The 20,918-nt window shown below is 37.4% G+C and overlaps 1 protein-coding gene across 1 annotated transcript in view; it reads left to right on the top strand.

The window, feature by feature from the left end:
- Positions 1-19,744: 19,744 nt before the first annotated feature.
- GPR149 (G protein-coupled receptor 149) overlaps positions 19,745-20,918 on the top strand; it is a 37,966-nt gene continuing 36,792 nt past the window's right edge. The window contains exon 1 of the mRNA XM_032224959.1: positions 19,745-20,695. Within this exon, the coding sequence (XP_032080850.1) occupies positions 19,745-20,695 (951 nt within the window). The remainder of the gene's footprint in view (positions 20,696-20,918) is intronic.

Genomic DNA, 20,918 nt, shown 5'->3' with positions numbered 1-20,918 from the left:
CAGCTTCATAGGGCTTTCAGCCAACTCTAAGCAGTTTACAGAGTGAGCATATTGCCCCCACAGTCTGGGTTCTCATTTCACCCACCTCGGAAGGATGGAAGGATGAGTCAACCTTGAGCCGGTGAGATTTGAACCGCTGAACTGCAGATAGCAATCAGCTGAAGTGGTCTGCAGTATTGCACTCTAACCACTGCGCCACCTCGGCTCACTTGTAGAATTCCAGGTTGTATATCTTAAATATTAGCTGCAACAAAGCTACAATGTCCCCTGCCATCTTTGTGAGGTTCCTGAATACATTCGGTGAGCCACTGTGAAAAAGCAACATATTGGGAATTGGATAGGTCTAGTCCAGTAAAAAGAAGGACTAGGGGTAACATGGTAGCAGTGTTCCAATATTTGAGGGGCTGCCACTAAGAAGAGGTGGGTCAACCTACTTTTCAAAGCATGAGAAGACAAGACAAGAAATAAGACAAGACATGGAAACTAAACAAGGAGACAAACAACTTGGAACTAAGGAGAAATTTCCTAACAGTGAGAACAATTAACCAGTGGAATGGCTTGCCTTCAGAAGTTGTGGGTGCTCCATCACTGGAAGCTTTTAAGAAGAAACTGGACAACCATTTGTCTGGAATAGTATAGGGTCCCCTGCTTGAGCAGGGTTTGGACTAGAAGACCTCCAAGGTCCCTTCCAACTCTGTTATTCTGATTGAACATCTCATGCAACAGGCATCTTATGTAACACAAGGCTCAACTATTTACTTTCAGGAAGCCAGAATTGGTCTTCTGCGGATACTAGCTATTTTCTGTTGTTACTGTGTAACAATTGATACTGGGACGGTCATATTTTCTTGTTTTCTGGAAAAGAGATATAGCCACTAAAACTACTAGCCATATATAATCTACTCTCAGTTCTTGTATTGTCTATAGACGGTGAGGCTGAAGATGGTAACACTTTTTACATAATCTCCACCAATTCTATTTTGTGTATTACTGCTGCTATGAGTAATGTGGTTAATTAGTTTCTCTCCAGTGCTTTTAAATTTTGACATATGTTTTAACATAATTAGACAATAAATAAGTAAATTCTTAATATTTTGGTTTGATTTTTGTTGGCTGCCTTGCAGATATTTGATGAGCATGGATCATCAATATTTTAATTCCTGGGACAGAATTCCTAACAAACACTCTAATTTAAAATTCTTTTTAAAAAACTATGAAAAAAGTAACAACACTACATCAATCTACTGCAAGAGAAGGTAGAATTTCAAATGCACAAAAATGGAAAATTCTAGTTCGTATCCCTTTTAAAATTCATGGTGGCTTGGATGTTGTGTGAGGCATTACTATGAGTATTCTGAGCTTTCTTGAACAGGCGCAGAATAAAAACAGAATTCAAAAAATCTATTGAACCTCATAGTGGATCTTCTGAGTTGTCCAACCATTGTAAGCAGTATAAGGATCACTGTGGAGCAAAATCCTATTCAGGGAAATTCAGGGAACCTATGTGTCACCTCTGAATCTCCTATTCAGAGATGACACATAATTTTGGGTTTACTGCTTAATTTCTTCTTGGGAAAGTTTGCACCAATAATTACACTGGCTGTGTAGTAGGGTGATTAAGATACTTTAAGAATTTAACCAGGGAAACTTAGATACACATTAGCCAGGGAAGTTTACTGAATGATTTGGCCCAATCACTGCATTTCAATCCATCCTTCTTCATATTGTTATTATTAATAGTGTATTGAACCCCTTGAAGAAAGCAAGCAGGGATGTCAACTAAATAAATTACAGGTAGTCATTCACTTACAAGCATTCAGTTAGTGACCATTTAAAGTTGCAACAGCACTGGTAAAATGACTAATAACCATTTTTCAGACTTATGTCCATTGCAGCATCTCCCATGGTCATGTGATCAAAATTGGGATGATTGGCATCTGACATGTATTTATGATGATTGAAGTATCCTGGGGTCATGTAATCCCCTTTTGCGACCTTCTGACAAGCAAAGTCAACGAGGAAGATTCATTTAGCAACTGTGTCACCAATTTAACAGCTTTACTAATTCACTTAACAATAGCAGCAAGAGAGGCTGTAAAATTGGCAAAACCCACTTAACAACAGTCTTGCTTAATAATAGAAATTTTGGGCTCAGTTCTGGTAAGTTGATGACTACCTGTAGGTACATTTCGACATGACAATATCTTTTCTTGTGTTGCTTTTTTATTTTTTGAAGGGAGAATTTTTTTTCAGTTAGTCTGCTGATTTTCTCAGCCCCTGAAGCTCAGCTTTATATGAGCTGACTTCATCTACCCTTTTCCTGATAATCAAAATTAATTAGCAGATCTTTCCTTATAAAATTGCTTTCAAAGAAAAAGAACATCAGAAACACATGGAAAATGGTATTTTTTCCACTTTCGTTCTCATTTCAGGAAGGTTCTACATCATGCTATTAAATCTATGATAGATCAGATTTTGTTTTGTTTTTCAATAATAAGTTCCCAATAGGCCAAGCCACTAAAAGCAGCCTCCCACAGAATGTTCTTTAACTGGCACTTTTCCCTATCAAATAAGAAGTTGCATCTCAGGCAAAAATTGTTATGTAAACTAAAATAATATTGGATTCAACATAATAGACTCTCTTGTCCTTGTCCTCTGCCCCACTTTAGTTTCCAAAGAAAATGAAGTTAGGGAACAAAACAAGATCATGAGGAAAATCTTATGACATAAGATTGCAGACGATAATGCTGATAATTTAACTGATTTTTATTTCCCTCTAGGCATCCAGCTTGGGTAGATAAAATTATTTTTATTTTTCAAAGATATGAAAATCCTAACTATCATAAAATTATTATTTAGCTGCTTGGATCTTTTTTCTGAATCTCTTAACAGAGTTAGTTGGAGAGATAGCTATAAATATAGCAATAGCACATGGACCTATATACCACTTTATAGTGGTTTACTCATGGCAATGAGCCGAGTTAGCATTCTAACCTGAACTGGTATTCAGCAGGTTCTGACAAGCTCTGGAGAACCGGTAGCAGAAATTTTGAGTTGTGGCCTCACCCCCATCTATTTTCTGCCTCCTGAGTCCCAGCTGATAGGGGGGAAATGGGGATTTTGCAGTAACCTTCTCCTGCCATGCCCACCAAGCCATTCCATACCCACCAAGCCACGCCCAGAGAACTGGTAATAAAAATTTTTGAATCCCACCACTGATTCTAACCACTATGTCACCACAGATATAGGACGTAGATATAACTAAATAGATGAATGACAGTGTAGCCAAAGAAAACAAGTAAAACAACAACAATCAGGGTCTTCTGTTGCCTCTCGGATAACACAGCTTCCTTAGCTCTCCTGTAACTGATTATAACTAACACGAAGCCATTCTATCATGACTAGAGACAAGATTTTAAAAAACAAGAATAATTGTTGGGAAATCTACTAGCTGATCCTGATCATTTTTTCACTCCCTATACTCCAGAAGTTCTCCTTAGCCTAGGCTAGGCCTATACAAGTATGCCAGGCCTAGGCACCGCATGCAGCCCATCAAATAGCTTTGTACTTTTGGATCAACAGCATATTTGGAAACTCAGTCAAACTACTAAATGTCCCTCTCCTCCTCTGACTCTGCCTTGAAACACACATTTCCAAGTGCCTTCAATGCCTCCAGCAATTTCGCACGGCCGCACTGACACTGACACTAGCCACCAACAACTATTTGCATGGCAGCTATTCCTTTGTGGCCTACAATTATATTTAATTCATCAATGTAGTCCTTTTCCTCAATGAGTTGTACATTCCCTATATCTAAAATAGTCTGTCTGTCTTTCCGAGGACTAATTCTGGAAGCACTTAAATTTACATGTTAAATTAGGGCTATGCGTGGTTTGAATATGGCTCAACTAAGTGCTTCAGACATTGCACAAGAGTGAGCACAGCACTTAGCTGTTTTCAGAAAAGATGTACTGCTTTAAAGCGCTTTACTGCCGAGTCTCATAAATTAGCACATCTTTTTTTCATGCTCACATAGAAGCCCAGGCAGAAAAAATAGCAAAAGAGTGTTGACTTTGCATCTGTATGTCGTCTAAAGCGCTGCTTCCAGATACTTTTGAAGCATAGAAACCATAACTGTATTTACTAGTTTATATCTTGCATCTTTTAAGTAAATACAGTATATCTATGTGCTAAACATGAAGTTAACAAGAGATCAGTGTATATTTGAGGTTACTTTTGCTTAGTTCAAATGTTTCTAAAAAGTGCTAGTATAAAAAGTTTGTGCTCCCCTCCCTTTTTTCTTTTTTCTTTCTCTCCTAGTCAATTATCACTTCCAAGGTATGGGTACGTGAAATTATATTGGTCATGCTCTTGGACAATCTCTGGCAGGAGCGAGATGGAGGTTGTGCATTTATTCTTGCTGCGCTTGTTTTCTCACTATGTCTTTCTGTGCATCCCTCCTTGCTCTGCTTGTTTGACAGCAGCATTCTTCTGGACATGCTCTGGGGATCAGGGGTGGGCAGCACAGTATTATGTTGGTTTTTATCTTTCTTTTGGGATTGATGAGCATTGATGGTAATTGGGGAAGGAAGATCCTACCCTCAGCCTCTACTTCCAGTATGCCCCAGGATTTGGTACTCGTATTCACCAATCTTTAATTAAGCTGCTAGCTGAGCTCATCTATTGCTTTGGGGTGAAGGATCATCAGAATTCTAATGATACCTAATTATATATCTCTGACCCTGACAAAGAAATACCATCATTGCATAATCAAAGATTACCTTAGCTTGATGCTGAACCTGAATGTTGGATTACAACTCTTCACCCCTCAGAGAGGGTCCGCAACTTGGATGTCCTCCTGGATTCTCAGCTGACATTAGAATACCACCTGTCGGCTGTGACCAGGGGGGCTTTTGCCCAGGTTCACCTGGTGCACCAGTTGCGGCCCTACCTGGACTGGGAGGTACTTCAAATGGTCACTCATGCTCTCGTCACCTCTAGGCTTGATTACTGCAATGCGCTTTACTTGGGGCTGCCCCTGAAGAGTGTTCGGAGACTACAATTGGCCCAGAATGTGGCCGCGCGAGCAATATCGGGTGTATTTAGGTACATCCATGTTACACCTATCCTCCGCGAGCTGCACTGGCTTCCCATCAGTCTCCGAACGTGCTTCAAGGTGCTGGTCGTTACCTTTAAAGCCCTACATGGCTTGGGACATGGATATCTGTGGGACCGCCTCCTGCCACATACCTCCCAATGACCCATAAGATCCCGCAGTCTGGGCCTCCTCTGGGTACCGTTGACCGGGCAATGCCAGTTGGCGACTACTCGGGGGAGGTCTTTCTCTGTAGCTGCCCCGGCCCTTTGGAATGATTTACCCGCAGAGATCCGGATCCTTTCCACTCTCTCGGCCTTCTGGAAAGCCATTAAAACCTGGCTGTTCCGGCAGGCCTGGGACTTTTGACCCCAAATACGGTCCAGCCCCATTCAGAACGGAGTGCATGATGGGTTGTATTTTATATCTATCTTTCTTCCCTGTATCTTGCTTTTTTTTCTTTTTTGATTATTTTTGTACTGTAAGCCGCCCGGAGTCCCACGGGATTGGGCGGCATATAAATGTTGTTAAACTTATAAACTTATAAACTTATAGCTTCTCTGGATGAAAATGGAACTGAAGATTTTTACGACTTGATTTCAACACTATTCTTGTCTGGTAATCCCTCTTTCTCTAACAGCAAGCCTGCTTTTTCATATGTAGCATTACTATGCAAACCAGAGAAGAAAGCAATTATATTTAATAGAGGCTTCCTTTGTATATTGAAGTTGCCCTTGATTTAAAATCCTTGGAGGAAAAATTATTAGATTTGATAGGTTCAGCATCTTCTGAAGATCATATTGTATAGGTATATTTTTACTCAACTTTTTTAAAGATGGGATGCTAGGCTGTTTCTCTCTCGCTCTCTCTCCTTTTATTAAAGTTGCCAGGATATTGTCACTGCTTGGAAAAAATCTCCATCTTTGACATTTCAATTCTCTAATACATTTACGCAAGGAAGGCTTTGATTTTAGGAGCTGAGAAGAAGTGGACATGAAGCAACTTGCACAACAGATTTCAGGGTCCCTGTAGCCTGCGCTGTTACAACCTGGGACAAAAGATTTGTCAATCACAGAATAATAATTTTGGGAATGAAGAGTTGTAACTGGCTGTGTTAATTGGGCAACAGAGGTGTGGTCATAATTCGTGGACAATTTTTTTTTACAATAGATACAACATATCTGAAATTGCTCAACCACATGGCTTAAAATGCAGCAAAATATCTCCTTCCATTGTTTTTATAATTATTTGTGGTATATCTGAAGTATTTATACACTGCTCTTTTAGTCTGAAAACCTATCAGAGGGATTCAGAGAATAATAAAAACCACACATTATATAATCCAAAAAGCTATGACATGAAAGAAAAGGGAATGGAGACAATGTAATTGAGACCTCCAGTCTTAATATTAGTATAATGTAAGATGAAGCCTGCTATAATAACACTGCATGGCTAAACCTGTTATATGATTAGTTTCTACACAGTTCAAAGCACTGTGTTTCTATTACTGCCACTTTCTAATGATGGTGTAATTTTATATATGGTGGCTTGCAGGACTACATGTTCAATTTGTAGTTGTTCTCAGTCCATTCTCAACTTTCCAAGGAAGACCCAGTTATTCTCCTGAAGAGATAAGAGACCACTGATCCAGCTAAGTAATAAAAGCTGTGTTAAACCCTAGTGTGGATGTTGCAGTAGAATCTGGACAATGTAGGAGACAGTGCTATAAATTTCACTTGTCAGTTCATGGGCCATATGCAGACTCTGAATTCCTTTTTTGCAACTTCCAGAATCCACACTGATAGTATGAGTTCTCCATACTATCAGTCTTCCATTCTGCTTTTGGGAGGAGATAGCTAACAACATCTGTATTTGCATAATTTTGTAGAACATTTCTACAAAATCATCCAGACCACCTAGACTTCTCTAAATTCCTGCTCATCTGATCTGGTAACTTTGTCCTGTGGCATCTGGCCTCTAAAAAGTAGATGGGAAAGAGCAGACCCAGTTACCAATCATGTTTGCCACTCAAAAATGGCTGATCAAAGCCACGCTGAGCTCTGGGCTGGATGTACTTGCTGGATTGCTACGTTCTTTTTGGTTCACCTAGTTGCCTTCCAATCCCATCCTCATCGCCAGTGTTAGATTGGGTAATGGATAGGCACACACAGGCTTAATGGTAACAACAGCACTTTATTAAGTACAACAAGTGAGAACAATCTGGCAAAGGTTGAGTCTGACAGCAGCCCTTTTATAGGGAGCTGTCATACCCTTCAATCAATAAGATTAAACCTCTGTTCCCGCCGGAAACAGAGGGCCTTGGTGGAAACCACTGTAGTTAGAACAAGTATCTAACAGATTTGCCCCCTTCTGAAGGGATCATTACCCAGCAGGATCGTTCTTGTGTTCTTATTGCACAATTACTAGGTGTATAGAGCATCTTATTTGATAATTCCAAAATGCTTCTGGTTCAAACTAATTTCCTTCTACTTTGAAAGCTATCAGGCAAGAGAAGGGGAGAAATGTGAAGTTTCTTCTGAAAAGGAATAAAAGCAGAGGCTGTTTGCTTGTCAGTTGTTCTCTTGTTCTTGATTATGGGTGCGTAAAAATAGAATGTGATATATTCAAATTATATTTGTGGACAGCAAGTAATTAAGGGCTGACAAACATTCTGATCTTCCCGCACGCTTTGAAACTGAGGAGGGTTCCTTGTACGAAAGAGCTCCTTCTGTGAAATGGCAGGAGTTTGCAGCTGGCTTAATTAAATTGAAAGTTTTAGAATGTAGGGGGAAATCAAGCCATAAATTCTATGTCCATGCACACAGTTCGTTGCTTGGCAGAGATCCTGCATTAAAGATAGCAGCTTGAGTGGCTCTGAAGAATAACTATTGGCATCACAGGGTAAAGGTCTACAGTGTCTATGGTGCCATTGTTCTGCTTGTTTATAATTTCAGGAGAATGCTACTATTTTTTCAGAAATAAATGTTTTAGAATGTGTTGCCTGAAGGAGGAGGAGGAGGAGGAGGGGAAGGAGGAGTAAACTAAAACTGAACACATTTAAAAAGATTTGTATTATTTTAGAGAACTTATCCCATTTGTGGAAATCATCTGAATACTAACAAGGAAGCAACTACAAAGGAGAATTGACTCCAGTAGAAATGAGCCGAGGTGGCGTAGTGGTTAGGGTGCAGGCCACTTCAACTGACTGTTATCTGCAGTTCAGCGGTTCTAATCTCACTGGCTCAAGGTTGAATCAGCCTTCCATCCTTCAGAGGTGGGTGAAATGGGGACCCAGACTGTGGGGGTGATATGCTGACTCTGCAAACCGCTTAGAGAGGGCTGAAAGCCCTATGAAGCGGTATATAAGTCTAACTGCTATTGCTATTCACGAAGACCTTCCAGTTACGCATCAGATCCACATGATGATTTTGTGAAAGTAAAATACTAATTTTGAATTTAATTATTTCGAGATTAAAATATGTAGGGTAAATACAATTTTCTTCTCATGATGCAGTAAAAATAATCTTCGATAATACTCATTTCCCTACTAGCAGCTTAGAATCATGCAACCTTCTCTGTGCCAGGAAAAAATAAGGGTAAGGTTTCTGTCACTTCAATTACTAGTATATGGTGTTATGAAGACATTAAAAATGTCCAGTGTGGTAGCCTTACTATCTTCTCAATATATTAAGTGTGAAACTCACAGGATGCCTGGTTGACATTGCCCAAAGGCCTCATAAACACTGATGCCTAACATTTTATTTGTTGTGGGGATGTATGAGAACATTTGGTTCAGTTACCTCATAGAATTGCTGCTGTAAAGAATAAAATAGGCGGAGGCGTCGGATTCCTACATACATGCCTTGAGATTTTAGAAGAAAAGTAAGTTATAAATCACCTTCATCATCTAATTTGCCTTGTTCATAAAAGAAATAGAACAAAATCAAAAATTGAATGTGGGAGAAAACAGCATTGACTGATTCATTCATTTGGAAATAAGCTTTAAATTCCAAGCTCTTAAAAGTCTGCTTTTGAATTTCTGTGTATTCAGCTATGTTTGTTGAATTCTATTAGTGTTGCAAATTCTATTTTCTGACACCTCTGCATGGCAGGCTGATAATGCACAATCTGTCTTCCTGATGAGAACAAATGTATCTATTCATTTGGCACTGCAGAAATAAAAGAACTTTTTTTTAAAAAAAAGTTTTTAACATTTTATCAACTTTAGGAAATTTCTTCAAAAACAAGGTAAAAGGAAAAGAAAAACATGGGAGAAAGTAAAATAACATAGCTGCTGATGTCCAAAAGTACAGCATATTGATCTGAATCAAAGTCTTTGTAGAATCTTACTAACTCACTGATCATGTCCTCCCAATGATAGTTAGTATGTTCAAATCAGGAGGGGTCTTCTGTTTAGTTCTGATTTTGTAGATAGATGATTCACCCAGTTGAAATCAAGCAGATCTACTCCAGAGCACAATTTAGAATTTAGGGCTTCAGTTGGCCCTTACAATGTTGTATGCATCCTATAGAGCGCTTCTAAAGTTTTTTTCATGAATATAATAGAATACAAATATTAGGCATGTGGGAAGCAATTGTATTAATTGGAATTAATATTTTAAAACTCAAATTAACTATATGTTTCTAGAATGTGACTCATGACATAAAATCTCTTGCAGCCTTTGATTCCAAACAGATTGGACATCCTTGAATTAGTCAATATCTCTGGCTGTGCATTTGAATGTCATGATGGAAGAAAAGGAAGTTACAGATCAGTTGAATCAATCAATACATGAGAGGCAATGATTGAATTTATTATAGAGTTAAGCAGGCAAGGGAAAGGAATTTATTTTTTCCAAAATCTATGTTCTAATGACCAGCCATGATATGAAGAACAAAAGGGAAAAGAGCAATATTATATAAAAAGAAATTAAATTTTGAGGTATACATTGTAGAGTTGTCTCCTGTCAAGATTTAGTACTAGATATGAGTTTAAACATTCACTACCAGCTTTATATTCACAGACCCAAGAAGTTCACGTGGGCAAATATGTTTTTGTGTATAAAGTACTCAGGAAACCTTTTTTCTGTATATGTTATTCAGATTTCAAATTAGGACCTCTTCTACCTGTTCAAAGTAATAGATTTTTGGCTCTCTCTCTTTTTACAGCCTTGAAGTCACTTTAGTAACAATCTCTCTTTGGCATAAAATCAGGGTCGCTCACCCCATCAACCATACCTCTTAACATCTCTAGTCCTTCAGAAAAGTATTGATTTTTCCAATTTGATATCTTTTCTATTTTGTATTATAATCATTATGCAGTGTCCCCTCCTTTTCCTGGCCTTTAGAAGTATTATCTTAGGAAAGTCATCACAGAAAGTACTTTAATATGATTCATCTTTTAGGCCTAACCTGGTTTTTTAAAAAAACAATTAACCTTTTCCCCTTGAAAGTTTAACTTGCATTTGGCAACTCATCTCGCTAAAACTTCCTATGAATTCCTCACAAAATTGATGGTCCCTTAAACTTTTCCTTATTACTTCTGAATCACTCTGACTTTTCTACCAGACCATCTTTCTCTCAGGTTCTCTCTTTCATTTTCCAAATGAATGGCTCTGTTCTGTGCTGTTTATTATATTATTTCAGAACCAAACACCTGAATATACTTTTAAATGTATCAATTTGTCCTTTTCAGTTTTCTTCCTACCAAGGCCAAATGGCTACAGCCTAGCTCTGCATTGTAAATAGATCTCACTATTATGTGAGGATTGGTTTTCAAAATTATGGTGGAACGCATCAAGCTTCATAAACCTGAGAACATACAAAAGAGGACCATTCACTGTTATTCTACATAAAAAGAGGCAATTTAGGGTAGCAGATGTGCTGATTTCTTCCTGAAAACTGGGCTTTTGCTCTTGGGTTCATTAAAGTGTCTCAATTCAATTTAATGCCTTTCTTTTGTTTTGCCTTTCTAAATAAACTGATTGCGTCATTCTAAAAATCTGGAGTTATTTTGCATGCTTAATTAACCTAAATACATTCTGGGCTTTTTGTACTAAAATAATTAAAATCCAAGACTTGACATGAATTAGAATGCTTCTGAATTGAATTACTGTTTTAATTTTGGAGGTGTGTGTGTGTGTGTGTGTATCTACTGGTATATCTATATGTAGATATAGATTCATATCCTGGACTAAAAATTGTGTGTGTGTGTGTGTGTGTGTTTGTGTTTGTGTATCATCCAGATTAATAAGGTCCACATCTCATGTTGATGATAAATGGGCTACTGAAAGAAACTATATATGGATGAGACAAGAGAACCTGTAATTGAACAAATGCTAGAAGCTCCTCACAATGTATGGTGAGTTCTATCCCAAGCCCAATGCCCAGAGATTGTACATAAACTGGAAAGAGGGCAGGCAGGGTCTGAACTATTAGCCTGGGAAGCTTGAGAATTTCAGTAAGATGGCACCCAAAGCTGAGATGCTAAAGGTATGCCCGAGGCAGCAGCAGCAGACATGAAAGATCAAATAGAGGAAATGCCACAGCATGACAAGAGCCTGAATGTATCACACTGACTAGACTGGACCAAGAGAGGCCTCAGAGACAATCCATTACATAGTGGCAAGGTGCAATAGCATACACTGAACAACATAACCAAGCAGCCAGCTTTGTGTATAGGACATTGTTGGATATTGTGACTAGATCCTCCCAATTCAAAATGGGGAATTCCACAGAATGCTATAGAGAAGAACAGGGCTAAGGGCCTGTGGACTTACAGATCGAGGCAGGTCGTGGCTAATAAACCTGCCATTGTTATAATACACAATGCACACTTTTCTTCAACAGTTCATTTGGGTTTGAAGTAAATATCTGCTTCCATATCTGTGTAGGAGGTATAATCTACCAATATCACTACAGCATACTGCATTGCTGTTGGTTTTTTTGTTATTTGATCCAAACTGCCAGTTCAGCTTGTGTACTATTAAGCATATCAGAGGTATGGTCCAGGTATTGAGGACTTTAATGGCGCTTCCACTGTTCACTTTTGTCTTTAACAAAAAATGCATCCAAAGATATGTGTGTGTGTGTGTGTGTGTGTGTATGAAATTTAGAAACCTGAATTTGGCACCAGTGTGCTGGTAACACTGGGACTACCATGGATATTTATGATAAGTACACCATCAAAATGGAAGATCAGAAGATCAGATATTCCCCCCCTCCCTCCCTCTCCTTTATTTTGTCCTGTTCGAGTGGTTTTCTCAAATTAGTTTCTTGGACCAGGCTTAACCCTGCTTATTTGATACTAGCCTTGGCTGCAGTTCTTCCTCCTGTGCTTCAAGGCTATTCCTTATTTGTTCTACAAAAATTGAGTCTAAAAATTAATCCTAGAATATTTCCCACTAAATTAGAATTCAGGAAGGAGACAGACAAAAAAGAGAGAAAGAAATTCATAGATCAGTCACTGAGAAAACCATGAGAAATTTATTCCTCTCATAATGCTACTATGAAAACAATTCTTGCAATTGCTCCTATCACAATGCAATTCTATGCTCGACAATTTAAAATGAAGTTTTCTTATCTGAAAAAAAAACATCTCCTAGATGGTAACCTTGGAGATGTTAAACTATGTATGTATTCAATAGAAAGAGGGCTTTCAAAGGGTGATGCCCTTTGAAAAGTTCTGGATATCCCACACAGTGAAAGATACTTTTCCTTCCTTCCTTCCTTCCTTCCTTCCTTCCTTCCTTCCTTCCTTCCTTCCTTCCTTCCTTCCTTCCTTCCTTTTATATATGTAAAAGGTGAGGATAATTTATTGCTTTTTTCTTTCAGCACCCAGCCAGAGTGGCTCTTACATGTAACATGTTAAAAGTTAAATTTAATTTACATTTCTTTCTCCTTTTTTGTACACTATTTTTTTTTCTTTGTTGTTCTTCTTTGGTCCATTGCTGAGAGAAAGTGGCAAGAAGATGACAAGAAACAGGGAGAAAGCAGAACTATTTAATTCATGTTTTGTATCTGTCTTTACACAAAGGGATAAAACAGTCCAACCTATCAAAAACAGCACTACAAAAATCAGATTAGGAACACAAATTGAAATGGAGAAGAAAACAGAAAGTGAGTACCTGTCTACCCTAGACGAGTTCAAATCACCAGCACCAAGATGGATTACACCTCAGGTTTCTGAAGGAACTGGCAGACAGATCTCAGAACCACTGAATTATATCTTTCAGAGATCCTGGAACATTGGGGATCTACCAGAGGACTGGAAAAGAGCTGATGTGGTTCCCATGTTCAAAAAAGGAAAAAAAAATAGATCCAGGAAACCACAGACCTATCAGCCTGACCTCAATACCAGGAAAGATTCTGGAAAAAATTATCAAGCAACGAATTAGTGATCACCTAGAAGCAAACAAAGTAATAGCCAAAAGCCAACATAGGTTTGTCAAAACAGATCATGCCAGACTAATCTTATTGCATTCTTTGATGATGTGACAAAATTTGTGGACCAGAGGAATGCCGTCGATATAGATTACTTGGACTTCAGTAAGGCATTTGATAAGGTAGACCATTACCTAATACTAGATAAAGTAGAAGGATGTGGGTTAGACAGCATAACCACCAGATGGATTCATAACTGACTGACCAACCGCACTCAACATGTAGTCCTCAATGGAACTGCAGAAAAGATGTGGAGACTCTGGAAAGAGTGCAGAGAAGAGCAACAAAGATGATTAGGGGACTGGAGACTAAAACATATGAAGAACGGTTGCAGGAACTGGGTATGTCTAGTTTAAGAGAAAGAAGGACTAGGGGAGACATGATAGCAGTGTTCCAATATCTCAGGGGTTGCCACAAAGAAGAGGGAGTCAAACTATTCTCCAAGGCACCTGAGGGTAGAACAAGAAGCAATGGGTGGAAACTAATCCAGGAGAGAAGCAACTTAGAACTGAGGAGAAATTTCCTGACAGTTAGAACAATTAATCAGTGGAACAGCTTTCCTCCAGAAGTTGTGAATGCCCCAACACTGCAAGTCTTTAAGAAGATGTTGGATAGCCATCTGTCTGAAACGGTATAGGGTTGGACTAGAAGACCTCCAAGGTCCCTTCCAACTTTGCTATTGTATTATTATTGTATTATTGTTACGTTTCTATTATGTTTCTGTTTTGTTTCATTTTGTTTGTTTGTTTTATGGTTTTGTATTTTATTTTTTATGATCAAACAATATTTTTTTGAAAAATATTCAGAGTTTAACAAACACAAGTTTCATTTTTGATCATTTTTTACAGCGCGATCCCATACATGCCCACTTAGAAGTTGACTGTCATTGTACCAAATAAGATTTAATCCTAAATAACAGAAAATAAATTTCAGCTTATTTTGCTTTCATAATCTTGTAAAGATGCATGTTAGATTTTTGGAAAAAGTTTTTTAAAACTCTATACTGATAATGTAATAAAACTTATAAAAAATTAAGGTGGTATATAAATGAATGAATGAATGAATGTCAATAGTTTCTAAACTTCCATCTACACATTGTTTGCATATCTATGACCTTGCTTATGTTCATTATTTTCCTTTATTAGAAAGCAACATACAGGAAGCCATGTTAGGTCTAATATCATAGGTACCTTGAAATCTGGTAACAGATCAATTCATACATACTTTTCTTCTTGATACCCATGCAAATTTCCAAGCAAGCCATACACAAAGTTTTCTCACACCACATTTTTACCACATATATTCTTTGTACTAGCTATAAATCATACATTGTTTACATTTTGTCTGGAAGTGAATATTGCTTTTCACAATATTATCCAATTGGATCTGTCTCCTTTCCGCTGCAGGAATACATTAAGAAAATTAATAATTCCCTTATATCATAAAAAAGCTTGCCATCCCAACAATAAATCATGTCCTTCTACAGTCAATAATCTGGAATTCCTTAATGTAATCCACTCCTTAACCCACATCAAGCTTGTTGCCTGATAATATAATTCCCACTTAGGCATGCCCAATCCTCCTCTTATTCCTGCATCTTGTAACAATTTTAATTTTATTCTTGCTTTTTTACCCTGAATAAACTTTAGCACTATTTTGTTTAAATCATCAAAATAGTCTTTCTCTAATCTGATTGGAATTCTCTAGAACAAATATAAGATTCTGGGTAAAATGTTCATTTTGATTGTAGATATTCTCCCTATCATTGATAGTTGTAGGTTTTCCCATTTCATCAAGTCAATCACAATCTGCTGTTTAAGTTTTTGGTAGTTGTTCTCTTTAAGTGTGCTACGTCTTGTAGTTAAATATATCCCCAAATATTTAACCTTATTTGTGACTTGAATCTCCAAGACCTCTGCCAATTCTTCCTTTTGTCTTGATGATATATTCTTTGTCAGAATCTTCGTTTTATCTTTATTTATTTTCAAACCTTCTACTTTTCCATATTCCTCTATTCTTTCTATCAATTTGGGTGCAGTTTCTAATGGATCCTCTAGGATAAAAACCAAATCATCTGCAAATGCTTGTAATTTATATTCCTCTTTTTGGATTTTCATTCCTTTTATTTCTTTTTTTTTCTCTGATCTTTCTATTTAAAACTTCTAATGTTAGAAGTTTTAATGTTTAGAAGAATGTTAGTAGAGGTGATAGTGAGCAGCCTTGTCTCGTCCCTTTCCTTATTTCAATAGAATCTGTCAGTTCTCCATTTATCATTATCTTTGCCGTTTGTTTATGCTATATGGTTTGTATGGCTTGGGTAAATTTCTTACAGAAACTCATCTGTTCCAGTTGTAGAAACATAAATCGCCAATTCACATTATCAAATGCTTTCTATGCGTCTAAGAACATTAAAGCCATTCGTTTTTCTGGGTGCGCCTCATAACACTCCAAAGTGTGTCCAGTATTATTCTCATATTATCCTTAATTTGTCTCTTAGGTAAAAACCCATTTTGATCAGAGTGAATGAAACTATTTAAATATTTTTGAGTCGCTCTGCTAATATTGAAGCAAATAATTTATAATCTGAGTTTAACAAGGAAATAGGTCTGTAGTTCTTAATTTGTAATAAATCCACCTCCTCTTTTGGAAGAAGTGTAATATATGCCTCTGACCATGATTTGGGTATCCTCCCCTCTGACATCACCTCGTTCATAACTTCTAATAATGGAAGAGACAACGATTCCTGGAGTGTCTTGTAAAATTCTACTGGCAGCCTGTAAGGGCCTGGGGCTGTTCCGTTGTTTTGTTTTTTTAAGTGCTTCAATTAACTCCATCATAGTTATATATAAGGGATAAGGAAACTAAAACATGGGGGTATTTTAGAAAACACTATTTACGGGAGGCTTTGTTACTAAATTAGGAGAAGATTAAAAGGCAATATTACTTAAAAATTCCAGGCTGGCTATCAACTATTGAAGCTTTTTCATATTCAATAATATACAAAAAGGAACAAACAGTTAGATATGGTGAAATATTGAATGCAAAGAATGAACTTAAATCTATGCAAGAGTTGAAACAGGAAGGGATAGGAATGAATTGGTTTTCATAAGTGCAAATACAATCTAGATATGATAAAGATCGTGAAATGGAAGGGTTCTATGATAAAATGACTGAACTAGATAAAATCTTGACAGGTACTGATGAAAAAGTAATTAAAAATTATATGGACACTTACTAGAGGTTAAACTAAAGGAAGAACAAGTTAAAGAACCTATGATAGCTTGGGGGAAAAATTTGGACATGGGATTAAACTAGAGAAATGGCAGAAATTGTGGTCTCAAAATTATAAAATGACAACGTCAACAGCATATAAGGAAAATTTGTATAAGATGTGCCACCTACCCCCAACGAGAATAGCAAGAATGTTCAAGAACAAATCGGAAAAGTGTTGGAAATGTCATCAGACACCGGGTTCATATTACCATATGTGGTGGACTTGCATAGAAGCTAAAAAATATTGGAATAAAATCCACACGTGGTTGGAGAAAATGATACAAAAACACATTGACTTTAAACCAGAGATCTTGTTATTGGGAATTATACTGGAAATATACAAAAAAGATTTGAAATATTTGATTGTAAATGTTTTAACTGCATCTAGAATTGCATTTGCAAAATATTGGAAAAATGAGAAAATACCAACGCAGGAGGAAGTTATTCAAAAAATAATGGAATGTGCTGAAATGAGTAAATTGACATTTGAAATAAGAGAACAAGAAGATGAACACTTTTATCAGGTATGGAATCTGTTCTATCAGTGGTTAGATAAAAAAAATATGGAAATGAAAACGGAGAATTTTTTTTCTTTTTTTCCCATACTGTAAGAATAATAGAATGATATAGGTGATGCGATAAAAACATATTATTATTAAATGGACTAAGAATGATGCAATGGAATATTGGTAAATATATGAATCTAATATCTAGAATATTTTGTTTAAAATGAAGGAATAACAATTGTAGCTGAACAAATGATGTATAATGATAATAATGTACCTATGTATATTTGATGGACAATCTGTGATTTTATACACAATTAAAAGTGGTGTTGCACAAATGCTTGTAACCAAACAACATACTATATGTAATTGATGATGGTTTTATGTTTTGTTTGTTTTCATTTGTCTAAAAAATAAAAAAAACTTGTACAAACACAAAAAATTAATAATGGAGAAGTATAAGGATAAAAAGTAATAATCATTTATAACATCTTCAATTTGAAGCAACTGCTTCAGCCTACCTAAGAACAAAGCCTGGCTATTGGATTCTACAGGGTGTGAAATGAATTGTTCAGACTGAGAAATTGGTTTGAATTTTAATATTTCATTTAGTATGTCTCTCATGAACCGATGAGTGGAAAGATCTTCAGGCAAGAACTACAGTCTATAAAGTATCCCAAATCACCTTGCATTGATACTACCGATTCAGGAAATAAACAGCCCAATGCACCTCTTGGAAGATCCTGTCATAAAATCTATCACTCCTTTCAGGCTTTACAGTGAATAGAAAACTAAACATGTAACTCATTTTTCTGAAAACAGTATTTTGATCTTCGAGTAGCAATTTATTTCCTGAATCTTTTCAGGCATGATACTGTAGTATCAGATTGGATTATGGAATTTAGAGTACCCATCTGCGGCAGCCCAAAAAACCTTGAATACAAATTCAATTCTCTGCTTAGCATATAACAAACAAAAAAGTTTAAGAGTTTGAGTACTGTGGAAGAGAGAAAAAGAACTCTTCAGGTGCTTTTCCTGGATCATTTCCATTTTTCTTGCCAACTCTGTCATTCCAACACAGCATTGATTTTAATTCCAAAAGAAAACAGGGTTAGGGGCTGAGCCATACCAATAAAGATTGTGAGAACTCACTGATAAAATGTGACGGGAGCAGAGTAAGATGAAATTCAATATGCTGTATTATTGATCAAGTTTTTCATACATAACTCCCCCAAGCTTGTAATCAGAAACAGTTTGTGAGAAAGAAATGGCATCCAGAGACTATCATAATGAGATGACTATTGAATGTGTTGAATGCAGAAAGACAGCCCTGTGAATGTGAAGCCAATGTAAGAATTATGGAATCTGCAATTCCAACATTGATATAAAGTGCCAAATTGGAGATGATGCTCTAAAGCCATCTGTGCCAAATCACCCCCAAGCCATCTTCATTGGCTTTCCTCCTTTCTGACAAGAGACAGCCACAGAGGCAGTTTTAGAGAGTCAAAGAGACCAGGTGTTACCCACTCAACAGATGGTTTGCTTCCAGTTTTGATTTACCCGTTGTAATGATTAAAAATAATGTTGACTTCAACGATAATTATTTCTCCCCCAAATTCTAGCACAGGAATGTTCAATCTGAGGACCCCGAACCCCATGAATGCTTTGGCTTTGACCTCAGAGCCTTTCTGAAAGTTGTTGCACTTGGATTTCATCTTCTGTGTATCCCGTCCAACAACAGCTGTGCAGTAGTTCTGGGGCTGAGAGAAAGAGATGACATTTATTGTTGGATCAATGTTTGCATTGGTTCTATGGAGCAGTGCTGAAGGTGAAGGTGTGGCTTTGCAAAGAGTCTTGCTTGCTTATGATCTGAGAGCAGCTCTGCTTTGAGATATTCTTCTTGTACTCTCTTCTGCTATCCTGCTTATATCTGACTCCTCCCTCCTGCAGCTATGAATTGTGCAGACTGAACCAAAGAGCTTCTGGTGGTTATTTCCCTCCCTCCCCTCTGCTATAGTTTCTCCTAAGCCGGCAGTGTGAGACTGATATTCTGCTTGCTTTCTCTTACGGGCACGTTTTTGACATCGGCTTTTTACTTTAAGGCTAAACTTTACCGCTTCTGAGGATTATAAACGGCTGACAAAGAACTGAGGAAAGGAAAAATTATTGTGCTTTATTTTCTTGGCTGGAATTTTTTGCTCCTTGGGACTTAACATTAATGCTTCTTTTAACAGTGTGAGCTACTTGGGAGCATCCTAAGCAGGCATTCAAAAAGGGGAAAAAATCTGTATAGTCCAAGAATAAACTTGGTAGAGAAGATGAGGAATCTACTGTGGAGCTAACAATGTTTTCATCGGACGAGAACTCAAAGAATCTGTGAGAAGGTAAAGTAACATCAACCCCAGCTATCCCAACCATCCTGGCGACAATGTCAGTCACCCATATTAATGATTCATTAAATGGGACAAGCTTCCCAAACCAGGGAATGATGGATATACCCAAAGACCAAAAATCTTTGAATCTTTTTATTTTTTGCTTGACTTTTGTCATCACATTCCTAACCCTGCTGGGTAGCATCTATTCATTAGTTTCCCTGCTGAGAATGCAGAACAAAAGTACAGTTTCCATGCTTGCAACTTCTCTAAGTGTGGATGATCTGATTAGTGTGGTACCAGCAACAATTTTTATGCTCAAGCCTTGGTTGAATGAGATGCTTCCCCAGACTGCGTGTAACACTTCAGCGCTACTGTACTTATTTCAGGGCTTCTCCAGCAACTTGATGGGGTCCCTTGTAGTTTCCTATAACTTCTACAGCCTCAATAAAATGGGAGAGAGCCAAGGGGCCACCAAGAGGCCAGTGAGCATAATATGGGCTGTTCTTACCATCTGGATTGTCTGCCTGCTGATTTGTATTTTGCCTTTATGTGGCTGGGGCACCTATGTTCCCACCTCCTGGGGATGTTTTGCTGACTGTTCCAGTTCGTATATCCTGTTTCTCTTTATAATCTATTCATTGTGTTTCTGTCTCCTAATTATACTCTCCATTCCTCTTATTTATCAATTGCTGTGTTCAGATGAGCAACAGCATTTTTATGATGATTATCATCAAATCACTGGTGGCCATTTTTCTTCTGGGGTACTTCCATTTGAAAGTCACACATCTTCTCTTCCTATAGAAGACACTATGAATAAAACCCAGAAGCACTGTCAGAACTCTGACCCAGTTATCAGACAAAGTCCAGCTGACCACTGTCACTTGGATCACTACGGCACACGAAATGTGCCACCTAACAACCGGAACACCACTGTGGAATTTGCTCAGAAACGTTTCTCGCTAATTCTTGCTCTGACCAAAGTCATTCTTTGGCTCCCAATGATGGTAAAAAAAAACTTGTCCAAATTTCTTTTCCTTATCTCTAAAGGCTTTGTTAAGTGATATTTGGTGATATTTGGAAGTGGGGAGCAGCAGAACAGAGTAAATTAAGCTACAGCTTGTGTCCAATTTGAAAACTTGCATCTTGTGTTTAAAACATTGGTTAATCAAGATTTTTTTTAATGAGTTACTGTGTCACTTGCTTTGTATTTCTTTATTCAGTTTGGCT

Source organism: Thamnophis elegans, chromosome 10 (genome assembly GCF_009769535.1).
Source record: "Thamnophis elegans isolate rThaEle1 chromosome 10, rThaEle1.pri, whole genome shotgun sequence".
Lineage (NCBI taxonomy): Eukaryota > Metazoa > Chordata > Lepidosauria > Squamata > Colubridae > Thamnophis > Thamnophis elegans.
Note: the sequence above shows the minus strand (reverse complement) of the source record. Positions and strands in the feature narration are given on the sequence as shown.